Consider the following 16340-nt stretch of genomic DNA (forward strand, 5'->3'; position numbering starts at 1 on the left):
TCTGTTTAAGGACTAATAAATTTACTTTATAAACTACACAAAACTAAACTAGTGCACTTTTAAATTATTTTGATTGCAGTTAAACTGAAGTTCTTGTAAAAATTCTGAAACTAAATAAAGACCTCACCTGTACCCGTGGATGATAACCTTTGTGGGACGGGAGGGATTGAAGTAGGAGGTCTGCTCAGTGAGGGACGTCTGGTTGAATGTTTGTGCGCAGTCCATGTTTTTCCTGGTCAGCAGCAGATACTGGACCTGCAGTCTGACTCTTTGCTGCTGGTACTCCCGCCATGTGGTATTGTGGAGATCAGCGCACTGATCATCTTCCTGCCTTTCATCTAAAAGGCCTGGTGGAAGTAGAAGGACATAATATAAACTGTGCATGTTGTTTTAGCCTCATTGTATCATGAAATAAAACATTGTGTGTTTTGTATTTGACACCATTGTGATTACCACACAACAAAATGTTTTACAACCCCAATTCACAAAAAAGTTGGGACACCTTGTAAAATGCGAGTAAAACAGAATGCAATGATTTGCAAATCTCATAAATCCATATTTTTTTTTTTTCACAATAGAATATATATGAAAATATATGAGCCGGTGAAAGGTCTGAACTGTGGGCAAGCCAGTTCAGTACCCAGACTCTGTACTACAAAGCCACACTGTTGTAAAAGATGCAGTGTGTGTGGGTTAGGTTGTCTTGCTGGTATATGTTAGGCCTTCCCTGAAAAACATGTAGGCTGGATAGATATGGCTATGTTGCTCTAAAACCTGTATATACCTTTCTGCACTGATGGTGCCTTTCAAGATGTGTAATCTGATAATTCCATGGGCAGCAATGCACCCTCCAGAGAAGATGGTGGTGTCTCTGGAATGTGTTCACAATACTGGCAATTATGATTTTTGGCCTTCTCCTCATGCACAAAGATTTTCCAGATTCTCTGAATCTTTTGATGATGTCATGTACTGTAGATGATGAGGGTCTTCACAATTACTTCACAATAGAACATTATTCTGACATTGCTTCACAATGTGTGGACACAGATTTTTGCAGACTGGTGAACCTCTGCCCCTCTTTGCTTCTGAGGAACTCTGCCTTTCTAAGCTGCTCTTTTTACACCCAATCATGTTACTGACCTGTTGCCAGTTAATATAAGCTATAAGCTATAAGCTAATATCAGCTCCAAAATGTTCCTCCAGCTGTTTCTTTTTAGTAACACTTACTCTTTCAGCACTTGTGCTGCTCCCAGCCCAACTTTTGAGACACATTGTTGTTGTTCCCATCAAATTCATAATGAAATGTCTCAGTTTAAAAAATTTGATGTTTTACTGTGAATAAAATATTGGTTTATGAGATTTGCAAATCAATGCATTCTGTTGTTGTTTGTATTTTACACAGCAACCTAACTTTTCAGAATTGGGCTTGTGGAAGAACATTAACCATCCTCTTTAGCTCAAAAATCAAATATTCAATTCAATTCAATTTTAATTCAATTCAATTCAATTTTATTTATATAGCGCCAAATCACAACAAACTGTCGCCTCAAGGCGCTTTGTATTGTGGGTAAAGACCCTACAATAATACAGAGAAAACCCAACAGTCAAAACGACCCCCTAGGAGCAAGCACTTGGCGACAGTGGAAAGGAAAAACTCCCTTTTAACAGGAAGAAACCTCCAGCAGAACCAGGCTCAGGGAGGGGCAGTCATCTGCCGCGACCGGTTGGGCTGAGGGGAGAGAAAGACATGCTGTGGAAGAGAGCCAGAGATTAATAACAATTAATGATTAAATGCAGAGTGGAGTATAAACAAAGTAAATAAGGTGAATGAGAAACAGTGCATTATGTGAACCCCCCAGCAGACTAGGCCTATAGCAGCATAACTAAGGGATGGTTCAGGGTCACCAGATCCAGCCCTAACTATAAGCTTTATCATAAAGGAAAGTTTTAAGCCTAATCTTAAAAATAGAGAGGGTGTCTGTCTCCCGAATCCAAGCTGGAAGCTGGTTCCACAGAAGAGGCGCCTGAAAGCTGAAGGCTCTGCCTCCCATTCTACTCTTAAGTATCCTAGGAACCACAAGTAAGCCAGCAGTCTGAGAGCGAAGTGCTCTGTTGGGGTGATATGGTACTATGAGGTCTTTGAGATAAGATGGTGCCTGATTATTCAAGACCTTGTATGTGAGGAGAAGAATTTTAAATTCTATTCTAGATTTAACAGGGAGCCAATGAAGAGAAGCCAATATGGGAGAAATATGCTCTCTCTTTCTAGTCCCTGTCAGTACTCTAGCTGCAGCATTTTGGATCAGCTGAAGGCTTTTCAGAAAGCTTTTAGGACAGCCTGATAATAATGAATTACAATAATCCAGCCTAGAAGTAATAATGCATGAATGAGCTTTTCAGCATCACTCTGAGAAAGGATGTTTCTAATTTTAGAAATATTGCGCAAATGCAAAAAAGCGGTCCTACATATTTGTTTAATATGTGCATTGAAGGACATATCCTGGTCAAAAATGACTCCAAGATTTCTCACAGTGTTACTGGAGGCCAAAGTAATGCCATCCAGAGTAAGTATCTGGTTAGACACCATGTTTCTAAGATTTGTGGGGCCGAGAACAAGAATTTCAGTTTTATCTGAATTTAGAAGCAGGAAATTAGAGGTCATCCAGGCCTTAATATCTTTAAGACATTCCTGCAGTTTAACTAATTGATGTGTGTCATCTGGCTTCATTGATAGATAAAGCTGAGTATCATCTGCATAGCAATGAAAATTGATGCAGTGCTTTCTAATAATACTGCCTAAGGGAAGCATGTATAATGTAAATAGAATTGGTCCTAGCACAGAACCCTGTGGAACTCCATAATTAACCTTACTGTCTGAAGAAGACTCCCCATTTACATGAACAAATTGGAGTCTATGAGATAAATATGATTCAAACCACTGCAGTGCAGTACCTTTAATACCTATAGCAAGCTCTAATCTCTGTAATAAAATGTTATGGTCAACAGTATCAAAAGCTGCACTGAGGTCCAACAGGACAAGAACAGAGATGAGTCCACTGTCAGAGGCTCTAAGAAGATCATTTGTAACCTTCACTAATGCTGTTTCTGTACTGTGATGAATTCTGAAACCTGACTGAAACTCTTCAAATAAACCGTTCCTCTGCAGATGATCAGTTAGCTGTTTTACAACTACTCTTTCAAGAATCTTTGAGAGAAAAGGAAGGTTGGAGATTGGCCTATAATTAGCTAAGACAGCTGGGTCAAGTGATGGCTTTTTAAGCAGAGGGTTAATTACAGCCACCTTGAAGGTCTGTGGTACATAGCCAACTAATAAAGACTGATTGATCATTTTTAAGATTGAAGCATCAATAATTGGAAAGACTTCTTTGAACAGTCTAGTAGGAATGGGATCTAATAAACATGTTGCTGGTTTGGAGGAAGTAACTATTGAAGTTAACTCTGAAAGATCAACTGGAGCCAAAGAGTCTAAACAAATACCAGCAGTGCTGAAAGCAGCCGAACATGAAGAATAATCTTTGAGATGGTTATGAATAATTTTTTCTCGAATGTCTAAAATTTTATTTGTAAAGAAATCCATGAAGTCACTACTAGTTAACGTGAAAGGAATACTCGGCTCTACAGAGCTCTGACTCTTTGTCAGCCTGGCTACAGTGCTGAAAAGAAACCTGGGGTTGTTCTTATTTTCTTCAATTAATGATGAATAGTAAGATGTCCTAGCTTTACGGAGGGCTTTTTTATAGAGCAACAAACTCTTTTTCCAGGCTAAATGAGCATCTTCTAATTTAGTGAGACGCCATTCCCTCTCCAGCTTTCGGGTTATCTGCTTTAAGCTGTGCGTTTGTGAATTATACCACGGAGTCAGGCACTTCTGATTTGAAGCTTTCCTTTTCAGAGGAGCCACAGTATCCAAAGTTATACGCAGTGAGGATGTAAAACTATTGACGAGATAATCGACCTCACTGGGAGCAGAGTTTAGGTAGCTGCTCTGCACTGTGTTGGCACATGGCACTGAAGAGCATAACAATGAAGGAATTAGATCCTTAAACTTAGTTACAGCACTTTCAGAAAGTCTTCTACTGTAATAAAACTTATTCCCCACTGCTGTGTAATCCATTAAAGTAAATGTAAATGTTACTAAGAAATGATCAGACAGGAGGGGGCTTTCAGGGAATACTGTTAAGTCTTCAGTTTCTATGCCATATGTTAGGACAAGATCCAGAGTATGATTAAAGTGGTGGGTGGGCTCCTTTACATTTTGAGAGAAGCCAATTGAATCTAACAATAGATTAAATGCAGTGTTGAGGCTGTCATTCTCAGCATCTACATGGATGTTGAAATCACCCACTATAATTATTTTATCTGAACTGAGCACTAAATCAGATAAAAAGTCTGAGAAATCAGACAGAAACTCTGAGTAGGGACCAGGTGGACGATAGATAATAACAAATAAAACAGGTTTTTGATTTTCCCAATTAGGATGGACAAGACTAAGAGTCAGGCTTTCAAAAGAATGAAAACTTTGTCTGGGTCTCTGATTAATTAATAAGCTGGAATTGAAGATTGCAGCTAATCCTCCTCCTCGACCTGTGCTTCGAGCATTCTGACAGTTACTGTGACTCGGGGGTGTTGATTCATTTAAACTAACATATTCATCCTGCTGTAACCAGGTTTCTGTAAGGCAGAATAAATCAATACGTTGATCAATTATTAAATCATTTACTAATAGGGACTTGGAAGAGAGAGACCTAATGTTTAACAATCCACATTTAATTGTTTTATTCTTTGGTGCAGTTGATGAAGCTGTATTATTTATTGTTTTTGAATTTTTTTGCTTAAATAGCTTTTTGCTGATTTTAGCATTGGTTTTTGGTGGTCTGGGAGCAGGCACCGACTCTATGGGGATGGGGTTTTGGGGGGATGGCAGGAGGAGAGAAGCTGCAGAGAGGCGTGTAAGACTGCAACTCTGCTTCCTGGTCTCAACCCTGGGTAGTCAGTTTTTAGGAGGGTTAATAAATTTGGCCAGATTTCTAGAAATGAGAGCTGCTCCATCCAAAGTGGGATGGATGCCGTCTCTCCTAATAAGACCAGGTTTTCCCCAGAAACTTTGCCAGTTATCTATGAAGCCCACGTCATTTTTGGACACCACTCAGACAGCCAGCGATTCAAGGAGAACATGCGGCTAAACATGTCGCTCCTGGTCTGATTGGGGAGGGGCCCAGAGAAAACTACAGAGTCCGACATCGTTTTTGCAAAGTTACACACCGAGTCAATATTAATTTTAGTGACCTCCGATTGGCGTAACCGGGTGTCATTACTGCCGACGTGAATAACGATCTTACCAAATCTACGATTAGCCTTAGCCAGCAGTTTCAAATTTCCATGAATGTCGCCTGCTCTGGCCCCTGGAAGACATTTGACTATGGTCGCTGGTGTCTCTAGCTTCACGTTTCTCAAAACAGAGTCACCAATAACCAGAGTAACCAGACCAATAAATTATAATTTATACGAGTCTAATACAGTCATGTACAACTTTAAGACCTCTGCTTCACTATATTTGGAATTTTAAATTTTACTCTACTACATTTATCTGGCAGCTAACGGCACCAGTAATTATGACACATATTAAACCTGCATTTCTCATTCTTTCTGGCCTGTGACCTTTTACTAGAAAGCTGTGTCTAATCGGGGCTTCTTGACAAGTTTTACATGTCTATGAATGTTTAATGAGCAGATGATTAACAATCTAACAATGCCAGCTATAGTACTATATTGGTCATTTGAGGCATTTTTCTGCTGAGAGAATAGTTTGTCTTTTGATAGCCTTCTTTAGGACATTTTACTGGTAATACAAGTGTTATCAGTAAAATGTGAAATTAGGAGACAATTTCCTCTTAGTTTCTTACAAAGACTCTTGGAAGACAAATTACAGACAAAAGAATCCCACTTTGCTTTGCTGAAAAGCTTCTTTTTCGGTATATTGTGTTATTGTCATAGTCCTTTACTGACTGTTGTTGTTGTTGTTGTTTTGGAGTCTCTAACTCTCCCTGAGTTCAGGAAGAGCTGAGCAGAGATGCTTCTCTTCAGCCTCATTAAATAACAAATGGACTGGCTCTATATAAAAGCTCATACAGCATGTCTCATTCACTCACGCATTCACTTTTTCATAGGTGTTTTTTATCTAGCATTCATGCCCACAATCACAGTCTGATGAACACATTGGGAGGAACTCAGGGTTAAGTATCTTGCTCAGGGATATTTTGAACACTTTGGCATGCAGACTGGAGCAGCCAGGGATCAAACCACCAACCTTCCGATTAGCAGATGACGTGGTCTACTTTCTGAGCTACAGCCTCCCCAACAACCTGCACTGTGTGTGTGTCAATCTCCTTGGCTGGAACTTACCAGAATCACCCCTCTATTTTCCCCGTGTCAGTCAGAGTCACCGGTCTGACAAATGTAACTTTATTTTGCAAAATAAAGTGTTAAATTTGATAACTCTGTCGCTGTGAGTCTTGCATCTGAGTCCACCAGTGACTATTAGCACAGGTGGCCCATGACAGTTACATGTTTTGTAATCACTGACTTGTGACACAAACCCACAGAACACAACATCTTTGCATACATGACTGTAATAACATTATGGAAAAGTGATGCAGCAGAACAAATTAGCACACAACTTACCCACCACCAGTGATGCAACACAGACCAACAAAACACAGAGGAGGAAGGTTTTGTGTTCCCAAAGCATTTCTGTAGTAACAGAGAAGTGAATGCTGAGAATAGCTTGCAGGAGCTTGTTAGTGCTTAATAGTGCTCAGCTGCTCTCTTTAGCTCCCAGATCGGTGATCAGCTTTTGGCTTGAGTAAATCCCAGCTCTGTGCGGTGCTGCAACTCTGAAACAGAAACACAGTTTAACTGGCAAGCATCAGGCATGAAGCAATGCTGGAATCCATATAAAGCAGTCCAAATCAGTCCAGAATATAAAGACCAGGGTTCACTGGTTCTTTTCTTACAAAGTTCCACTTTTACACTGAATGTATCCACAACAAACCTCTCGGAGTCTTTTCCCCTTTATTTTACTTTGGGGGCAATTTTGCCTTCTTTTCTTTCCTCAGACTGGGTTCACTGTGGTTGGAATTCTTTGCCTGCTGGTGACCTCATTTGTATTCAATGGCTGTTTGTTGAAAAGGCTGGACTCTGGCCTTGCTGCCCACTAGTTTGTGTGTATGTGTGAGACCTTAAATGTGTGGGTGTTTGTGTGGTTCTGCTTGAGAGAGAGAGAGGTCATCTGAGGGAGTGAGCAGAGGTCACTCTGGGAAATCAGTCATCAGTGGATTGATTGTTGAGTCTGAACTATTTTTCCCATCTTTAATGTTTAATCCATCACACGCACTATTCAGAGGCCTGTATGATAGCATTCTTTTCCTGGAAACGTAACCTATACTTACACAAAGTTTCCACTCCACCACAAACTAAATGATTTACATCGTCAGGAGCGGCTTTTTGTTTAAGAGCAATATGACTGTGTGTCCCCACAAAATGAGCAACACTTGTGCACGTACACACCTGCATGCACAAGTATGGAAACGGTTCAGTTTTGTGGCTTGCATTCTCTTTGTGTTAATGTGATTTAGAGCCTAATTATGTGCAAGACTTTGTGGGGAAAAGATGAACAAATTATTACTAATAATGGTCACTTGGACTTTCCAAATGGCAAATTTTGTAATTAAAATGAAGTTCGCATGGATGAGCTCACAGGAAATGAACATGCAAAAACAACAACAACAACCACAACAACAGAAACAAATGTGAAAATTCAGGGAGAATCAGAATATATTTTCACAAAACTTTATTAGTATACAGAAGTCATTTCCATAGAGTACAGGAACAGCAGATCTCTCTGTCTCTCTTTAGAATAAATGATTTAAATAGTATCTCCTGGAGTTTAAGGTCAACCACCCCCCCCCCAAGATTGTGTGGCTTTGGATGTATTATCAGACAAAACAAACATATGAAAAAAGTTTTTCAGTGATGCCTACATGCTATACAGTTCTGCTAACAGTCAGTGGAAACCTGGAAATCTGTTACTCATGTGAAAAATGACAATGGCATTAACAGATACAGAGAACATACTTATTGTACAGGTTGCTATTTTTTTTAACCAAAGTGGAATCTTGAAGCCTGGAAGTGCTAAAAACTGTAGTTCCGCTTGAGTCATTCCCCTAGACTCTCACATTACTAATGCAACTTGCTAGTGTTAGCTTAAAACTTTTTAAAAATATGGTTACTTCTGGCTCCAAGAAACAAAAACAAAACAAAAAAATCCAAAATGGTGATGGCTGTAAGGTAAGGGTTAGGCTTTAAAACAGGACTTTACAACTCCATGGTTAATGTCACATGTTATGCCTATGTGTTTCACTGTTTTAATGTGGTGCTAATGACTTTTAGTAATTTTTCAACTATTTAGACCAGATTTTTTCTCTCTCTGCTGGCAACTGTGAGGCGAGCCATTCAATGGTGCGTTTGTGTGCTTCTTCCCAGCTGTATCTGGGGACATATCCCAGATTCCTCTTGGCTTTCTGATAGGAAAAGCTGAACGGCGTGTTCAACATGGTGAGGAGCTGCCGGTTCAATGGTGGGATGATGCGTATGAAAGGCCGTAGGATTATGGACAGTGTCTCCAAAAGGAAACAGAATAAGTAAAGGAGGCTGAGTGGCAGCTGGAGTTTCTCTTGAATACTGAAACCCAGAGGAGACATCATGACATGGTTGAAGTCTGAATAACTCACAGGTGGAGTGTCATCAGAAATGAAGTAAAACTTTCCTCCAACGGCAATCCTTTTCTGTGGATCTTTGAGGCTGCGGGCTGCCTGGAGGTGAGCGGTGGCCACATTGCCCACGTAGACAGGATTCACAAGGGCCTCGGGGAGTGACATGCGAAACAGAACATTCCTGTTTCTTATCCCATCATCCATGTGGCCTAGGAGGAAGCGGCAGCCCTCTCCATAGATATACATGGGTCTGAGGGCGCAGGTTGCCAGCTGGCCTCCGTTTTGGAGCACTTCACCGTGGGCCTGCAGGGTTCTCTCCTCAGCCTCCCTTTTGGTCTTGCTGTAGTTGAACTTCAAAGTGCTGTCGTAAACTGTGTCTTCACTGCCGTTGATTATAGGTTCTCCCTTGGGGTTTGGACCCATAACTTCGATGGTGCTGGTGTATATGAAGGACATCACATTCTCTTGAATACAGGCTTCCAAAAGCAACTGTGTTCCTACAAAGCAAAGATAGTCTTGAGTTAATATAAGCTAACAATAATCATTACATACATATTGCCAAAAGTATACGCTCACCCATCCAAATCATCCAATTCAAATATTCCAGACACTTCCATGGCCACAGGAATGTCCAGCTGTGAAATTTCCTCGCTACTAAATATTCCACAGTCAGCTGTTAGTGGTATTATAACAAAGTGGTGGTTGAGTGATTGGGAACGACAGCAGCTCATCCATGAAGTGGTAGGCCACGTAAAATCACAGAGTGGGGTCAGTGGATACTGAGGCTTATAGTGCACAGAGGTCACCAACTTTCTGCAGAATCAATCACTACAGACCTCCAAACTTCATGTGGCCTTCTGATTAGCTCAAGAACAGTGTGTAGAGAGCTTCATGGAATGGGTTTCCATGGCCGAGCAGCTGCATCCAAGTCTTACATTACCAAGCACAATGCAGTGTTTCAGATGCAGTGGTGTAAAGCATGCTGGACTTCTCCATCTGGCAAGCTGATGGATGAGTCTGTGTTTGGTGGTTGCCCGGAGAACGGTACTTGTATGACTGCATTGTGCCAAGTGTAAAGTTTGGTGGAGGGGGGATTATGGTGTGGGGCTGTTTCAGGAGTTGGGCTCAGCCTCTTAGTTCCAATGAAAGGAACTCTTAATGCTTCAAGGTACCAAAACATTTTGGACAATTTCATACTCCCAACTTTGTGGGAACAGTTTGGGGATGGCCCCTTCCTGTTCCAACATGGCTGCACAGCAGTGCACAAAGCAGGTCCATAAAGACACAGTTTGGTGTGGAAGAACTTGACTGGCCTGACAGAGTCCTGACCTCAACCTGATAGAACACCTTTGGGATGAATTAGAGCGGAGACTGAGAGCCAGGACTTCTCATCCAACATCAGTCTCTGACCTCACAATTGTACTTCTGGAAGAATGGTCAAAAATTCCCATAAACGCTCCTAAACCTTGTGAAAAGCCTTCCCAGAAGAGTTGAAGCAGTTGTAACTGCACAGGGTGGGTCAACATCACATGAAACCCTCTGGATTAAGAGCGGGATGTGGCTCAAGTTCATATGTGTGTGAATGCAGACGAGCGAATACTTTTGGCAACATAGTGTTTCTCAGAGGAGAACAAAACTTTATGCTGTGACAAAAACAAGAGAGAACAAAGAAGACAAAGAGACTGTTTCTGAATTGGGTAATTTAATCCTTAATTAATTAATGCATTTATTTGTTTATTTATACTAGAAACTCTGCTGTCAAATCATAGTAGAAATATTCAGAACTTTTGAAAAGTCTTTGTGTGACAGGAAGCTATTATTCTGAGGTGGCCAATTAGTTATCTGAAGACATCTGCTGTAGGAATGTCTTTGCTTAAATATAATCAAACCTGGCACAGGTCCTATGGTGCGTGCGTGTGTGTGTGTGTGTGTGTGTGTGTGTGTGTGTGTGTGTGTGTGTGTCTATCTGTATCTTTATCTTTATCTATCTATTGAGAGAGAGCAAGAGAGAGAGAGAGAGAGAGAGAGAGAGAGAGCACTTTATTTTTGGTTAAACTTAAGAGAAGGTCAACATTTCTACAGCTGATATCTTGATGTCTCAGACTGGACGACTCGCATCAGATTGTTGGATAAATGCAGTGTTGTGCAAAAGTCTTGAGCCAGCCCTCACGTCCTTATTCTTTGATTTTTTTAAGCGGTCTTAAGCAATCTTCTCCAGCTTTCTGAAGGTCTTTCAAAGTTTTCCTTTGGACATTGGCTGCTTTTTCACTCATTTTCACTCTGTTCCTTGTACCTTAACATTTTCAGAGGATTTTTGTTTGTTTGTTGAACCACTAAATACAGACCTATTAATCATTCAAGCATAAGTCACTAATAGTTGTGCTCAGAAGTTTACATGCACTCATCATGTGCATGAATGGTAACTTTGGGCTTTTAATAGTTAGTTTGATCGATTTTTTTTCCAGGGTGGAATGATTTTATAAAATACATCTTTAATGACATTAAAAAACAAGAATTTGGTGCAAGATTTTAGATTCTCTCTAATCCACACAGGGTCCAAATATATACAAACATTCAATTAAATCTTTTATTAAGTGCTGCTGAAGGTTCTACAATGTCTTAACTTGACAAGACCTATTAACTAGCTGTATGTGAACTTCGGAACACAATTGTAACTCAAGGAATTAAACCAGTGCTGTGTCTGCAAATAACAGGCAACTTAGCAAAGAATCAAGTCAACACCTCAAACTTGTGCTCCTCAAACCTGAATTTGCTTTGTAACAGAGAGGATTATCCTGCCGACAAAGCCCACAGCTATCAGGGAATACTGTCTTTAGGCACTTACTATCATCAGTTTATTCTATGACAAATGTCATAGATAACAGTTTGACAGGCATAAAACTGCATCTTTGCTCTAAACAAGAGGAGTCCCAAGGAAAGATCGGGATATCTTAGCATGGTGTGGAAATTTGAAGAACGCGGACAAGTAGAAATGACAGGTCTTTAAAAAAAGCAAGGACCTGCTACAGGGCCTGAAAGATGCATCCGGCTTCAGTTGATCCATCTACTGTTTGATCAGTGGAACGGTGGCTGTCTATACGCCATTTTTAAGGAAAGGAAGCAGGGAGAAAAGGCTGAGGTATGACAAATTAATAATAAATCATAAAAGAACTAGACGGTCGGCACTTAAAACCATTACTGTCCATCTATGCCTCTCAATGATGCAAAAAGTACTTACTTACTGTGTATAGTGCATGAGTATAAATTATTGTCTAAACAGATTTGTTATATTCATAGTCACCATATACACTGATCAATCATAGCATTATGACCACCTGACTAATATTGTGTTGCTCCCGCTTTTGATTCTAAACCAGCCCTGACCTGTTGAGGCATGGCCCCCACTAGACCCCTGAAGGTGTGCTGTGGTATCTGCACCAAGATGTTAGCAACAGATCCTTTAAGTCCTGTAAGCTGCGGGGTGGGGTCTCCATGGATCAGACTTGTTTGTCCAACAAACCCCACCGATTCTCGACTGGATTGAGATTTGAGGAATTTGGAGGCCAAGTCAATGCCTCAAACTTATTGCTGTTCCTCAAACCATTCCTGAAGCATTTTTTGCAGCAGGGTGTATTATCCTGCTGAAAGAGGCCACAGCCATCAGGAAATACTTTTTCAATGAAAGGGTGTAGATGGTCTGCAACAATACTTAGGTGGTGGTACGTGTCAGAGTAACAGGGCCCAGAGTTTCCCAGCACAGCATTGTCCAAAGCATCACACTGCTTCGCTGGCTTGCCCTCTTCCCATAGTGCATCCTGGTGCCAGGTGTTCCCCAGGTAAGCAACACAACACACATCCGGCCATCTACGTAATGTAAAAGAAAACTTGATTTATCAGACCAGGGGTCTATAATATGAAGCTAGTTCAACATACCCGGGGTATCTGTCCGTTATCTGGATTCACTTTCTAATCTAAAAGGGGCGTTTCATGGGTCATCTGAGTTTTCTTCCACAGAAAATGATCCCTAAGAGTGCCACCTACTCCAGAGACTTTTTCAATTGTTCCATCCATTCACTTCTGCTTATTCTGTTCAGGGTCGCGGAGGGGGGCTGAAGCCTATCCCAGCTGACATAGGGCAAGAGGCACGGTATACCCTGTACAGGTCGCCAGCCTGTCGCAGGGCCAACGGAAAGAGACAGACAACATCCACAGTCACATTCACACCTATGGGCAATTTAGAGTGTCCAATTAACCTAACCCCAGTAAGTGCATGTCTTTGGACTGTGGGAGGAAACCAGAGTACCTGGAGGAAACCCACACAGACACGGGGAGAACATGCAAACTCCACACAGAGAGAGAGGCCCAGGCCAAGGTGGAATCGAACCCAATGTTATCAAATAAAAATCTACACTTTTGTAAAAAAAAAGAAAAAAATGGACATTTGATTAATGCCTGAGGAAATCATTAATCTGGTGATTTATCACACAGAGTGGTTAAAAAAAATCCTACTGAATGATTTTCTGGCTGAGCGCGCTCTCAGTGCTGCTGGGCTCATGTGCCCATTTTTGGTGCTTTCAGCAGCGGACAGGGGTCAGCGTGGGCACCCTGACAGGTCTGCAGCTATGCAGACCCACATGCAACAAACTGCGATACACTGTGTATTCTGACACCTTTCATTACATTTTTTGAGCTACAGTAGCTCATCTGTTGGTTCAGACCCTACGGGCCAGCCTTCGCTCCACACGTGCATCAGTGAGCATTCGTCATCCGTGACCCTGTCACTGGTTCACCACCGTTCGTTCTGTGGATCTCTTTTGATAGACACTGACCACTGCAGACCAAGAACACCCCACAAGAGCTGCAGTTTTGGAGATGCTCTGACCCAGTTGTCTCGTCATGACAATTTAAAAACTCACTCAAATGCTTACGCTGCCCATTTTTCCTGCTTCTAACATCAACTTTGAGGACAAAATGTTCTCTTGCTCGCTGATATATCCCACCCACTAACAGGTGTCATGATGATAATCAGTTTTATTCACTTTACCTCTCAATGGTGAGAATGTCATGCCTGATATATCAGATAAAGTATCCTAAAAAATTTCATTTGTTAGATAGATAGATACTTTATTAATCCTGAAGGAAATTAGGGCATTAAATGAAGTAATCAGTAATATAAACCACTAAAACTCAAAATAACATGATGATTTCATATTTAATATAAATTTAAAGAAATGAGGAGTGGCTCAGTACTTTTGCACAGTCCTCTAGTTGCACTACAAGAAGGAAAAATATAAAATTAGATTTTTAGGAGTGAACTGTTCATTTAAACTGCTGTTCAAATGCTTTAAAGTGGCAGCTGAAAACAGTGTTTAACTGAAATGCCGCTGTCCGCTGAAGGGTTGGTGGTGTCAGCGTAAAGCAGCAGGAATATTCATGACATGCAAGTGCTTTAAGCTGAAAGACGTAGAGGTAAGTGAAAACACTGATGTTCAATAGTGAAAGCACATGAAAGGTCAGTTAACATGAGTAATGAGAGCAGTTTTAAATGTCACTGGTGAACAATCGGTCACTTGAAATGTAAGCAATCAATAAAAAGCTTCAACTATAATGCAAATAATTCTAATTCTGGTTTTATGTATGAAATTTATGTGAATGCATAATTTTATTTAGAATCAAGTCAGAGGATTTAGTTAAGCCTTCAGTGGATTTGTCACAGCCTTACCTCGGACATTCACCCCGTAAAGCTCACTGTACTTCACTGAGTCACTGACATCAATGATGGACGCCACGTGGAAGACGACTGATGCACCGCGGCAGGCTTTTTTCAGGAACTCACCGTCTCTGATGTCCCCTTCAATAGCACTCAGCTTTGTCTCACCTTTACAGTCTGACACAAAACAAATGGAAGTCACCGAAACAGTAACAAAACACATGTTGCTCAGTGTAAGCTGTAACAGTGTCCACATTCATCTTTTATCCTGAAATATCACGCTGTCAGTTTTAAGTTAAAATATCTGTAACATATGTGTCTTTCCAGATTAAATTTGTTATAATATTAATAATAAAGTAATAAACTAATTGCTGGTATTGCAACAGATATTAACCAGCTGACATTTGGATTACAAACTTTAATGGTGAGTTTAAAAAAAAAAAGCTGAATTATCAAATCTTTATACTGAATGCTGTTAATGGGTTATTTTCAATAAATGAGACAAATCTACTCCCCCATTTAAGGAGTTTCACAGCATTTCATACATTTTAATCTGTAAAAAAACATGGATGTTATATAGATAAACAGTTTACCCTCCAAACTCTGCAAAAACTGCAGCTCTATGCGTTTGTCCAGCAGTCGAATCTCAGCCATTTTCTCTTCTTCCAGCAGCAGCCTCACCAGCCTCTTTCCCAGGAATCCACAGGCACCCGTCACCACACACACATCACCTCTCAGAGACATTGCAGGTCTCTTTGTATGAAATAAAGGCCCGTGAACAGTAAAAGAGCCCCAGTTGTTTTCTTCTTATTGAAGCGCCTTCTGAAAAACAGCAGCTTAAAATAAAGAAAAACTGAACACAAATTTGGTGTTCGTGGCTGTTTCGTGATCTGTCCGTGAGGGATGGATAACACCTTCTGTTCTCTCCACCTCGGCCCTTTTTGTAAGCCCGGAAAGTTATTAGAAAAAAAAAAAAAAAGTTCTTTGCTCCAAGGGAGTATTGAAAAAGGGGATGGGCTCAGCTCTTCCAGGGTGGAATGTGATGCTTTCTGGAACTGGACAAAACAGCGGCTGGAAAGGCTTACACTGTATGCCAAGGACATTTACTGTTGGAAAATGTAAACTTTTGGTTAATTGGAAGGAATATTTTGTTAGAAGAGGCAGGGAGACTCAGCATGTGACACAAGGGTGGGGGGTGGGGTGGGGGGCAAAGCCTGAGCTGAGAGTCACAGCATTCCTTGCTGCTTTCTACTGTTATAAAATCACTGGCTCAGCACAGAAAACAACAGATTCCTGGCCCTAAGAAGCACTCGACAATACTACAATCAGAATAAAAATACTCTGTTACATGTAAAGCATTTCAAATCTCGTTAAAATACAGAAGACTTACTGTTGGGTCGTCTCATATCTAACAATAATTCATGATCATGAAGTGAGACTCCCTCAGTCAAATAACTTATTTACCTGCTGCACAGCATTCAAATATGGTGACTTTGTTGTATTCCATCATCAGCTCTTTTGTAATGCATTTTGTGTATCTCTTTAATGACATGCCTACAATCCTCAGATGTTACCTCATTATCTCCAACTTTTTAATCTGCCTCCTTACATCACATTGGGCTAGAGAGGAACACACACATAGGCATCAGATAGCATGTTAAATATGGAAGCAATAGTAGTTTAGTGTTTCCTTCCATGTGGCATATCAGCACAGACACTTCATCCCAACAGTCAAGCACGGTGGCGGAGGGGTGATGATTGGGCTTGCTTTGGAACTCCTCTGCATACCAACGTATTCTACAGTCAAATCTGAGGCCATCTGTGTGACAGCTGAATGG

General features: G+C 40.8%; 1 protein-coding gene and 1 long non-coding RNA gene across 2 annotated transcripts; both read right to left on the minus strand.

The window, feature by feature from the left end:
* Positions 1-132: 132 nt before the first annotated feature.
* Positions 133-7212, minus strand: LOC115801215 (uncharacterized). The gene is made up of 3 exons (XR_004021725.1): positions 7073-7212; positions 6703-6914; positions 133-347 (listed from the first exon to the last, which is right to left on the minus strand). It is a non-coding gene; the product is annotated as an uncharacterized LOC115801215 (long non-coding RNA).
* A 720-nt stretch (positions 7213-7932) lies between these two features.
* Positions 7933-15425, minus strand: LOC115800902 (3 beta-hydroxysteroid dehydrogenase/Delta 5-->4-isomerase-like). Its single transcript, XM_030758513.1, has 3 exons — positions 15096-15425; positions 14515-14679; positions 7933-9289 (listed from the first exon to the last, which is right to left on the minus strand). Exons 1-3 carry the CDS (start codon positions 15244-15246, stop codon positions 8481-8483), a joined length of 1125 nt encoding a protein of 374 aa, XP_030614373.1. The 5' UTR covers positions 15247-15425; the 3' UTR covers positions 7933-8480.
* Positions 15426-16340: the final 915 nt, after the last annotated feature.

The sequence above is a fragment of the Archocentrus centrarchus genome, chromosome 21, assembly GCF_007364275.1.
Source record: "Archocentrus centrarchus isolate MPI-CPG fArcCen1 chromosome 21, fArcCen1, whole genome shotgun sequence".
NCBI lineage: Eukaryota > Metazoa > Chordata > Actinopteri > Cichliformes > Cichlidae > Archocentrus > Archocentrus centrarchus.

What these genes read in the sequence shown, in the direction of transcription:
- LOC115800902 (XM_030758513.1), bottom strand. Translation starts at nt 15,246, where the DNA reads ATGTCTCTGAGAGGTGATGTGTGTGTGGTGACGGGTGCCTGTGGATTC. An exon ending in GTTTTTGCAGAGTTTGGAGG is followed by an intron (nt 14,680 to 15,095) that starts GTAAACTGTTTA and finishes GTTTTGTGTCAG; the next exon opens with ACTGTAAAGGTGAGACAAAG. An exon ending in TTACGGGGTGAATGTCCGAG is followed by an intron (nt 9,290 to 14,514) that starts GTAAGGCTGTGA and finishes TTTGCTTTGTAG; the next exon opens with GAACACAGTTGCTTTTGGAA.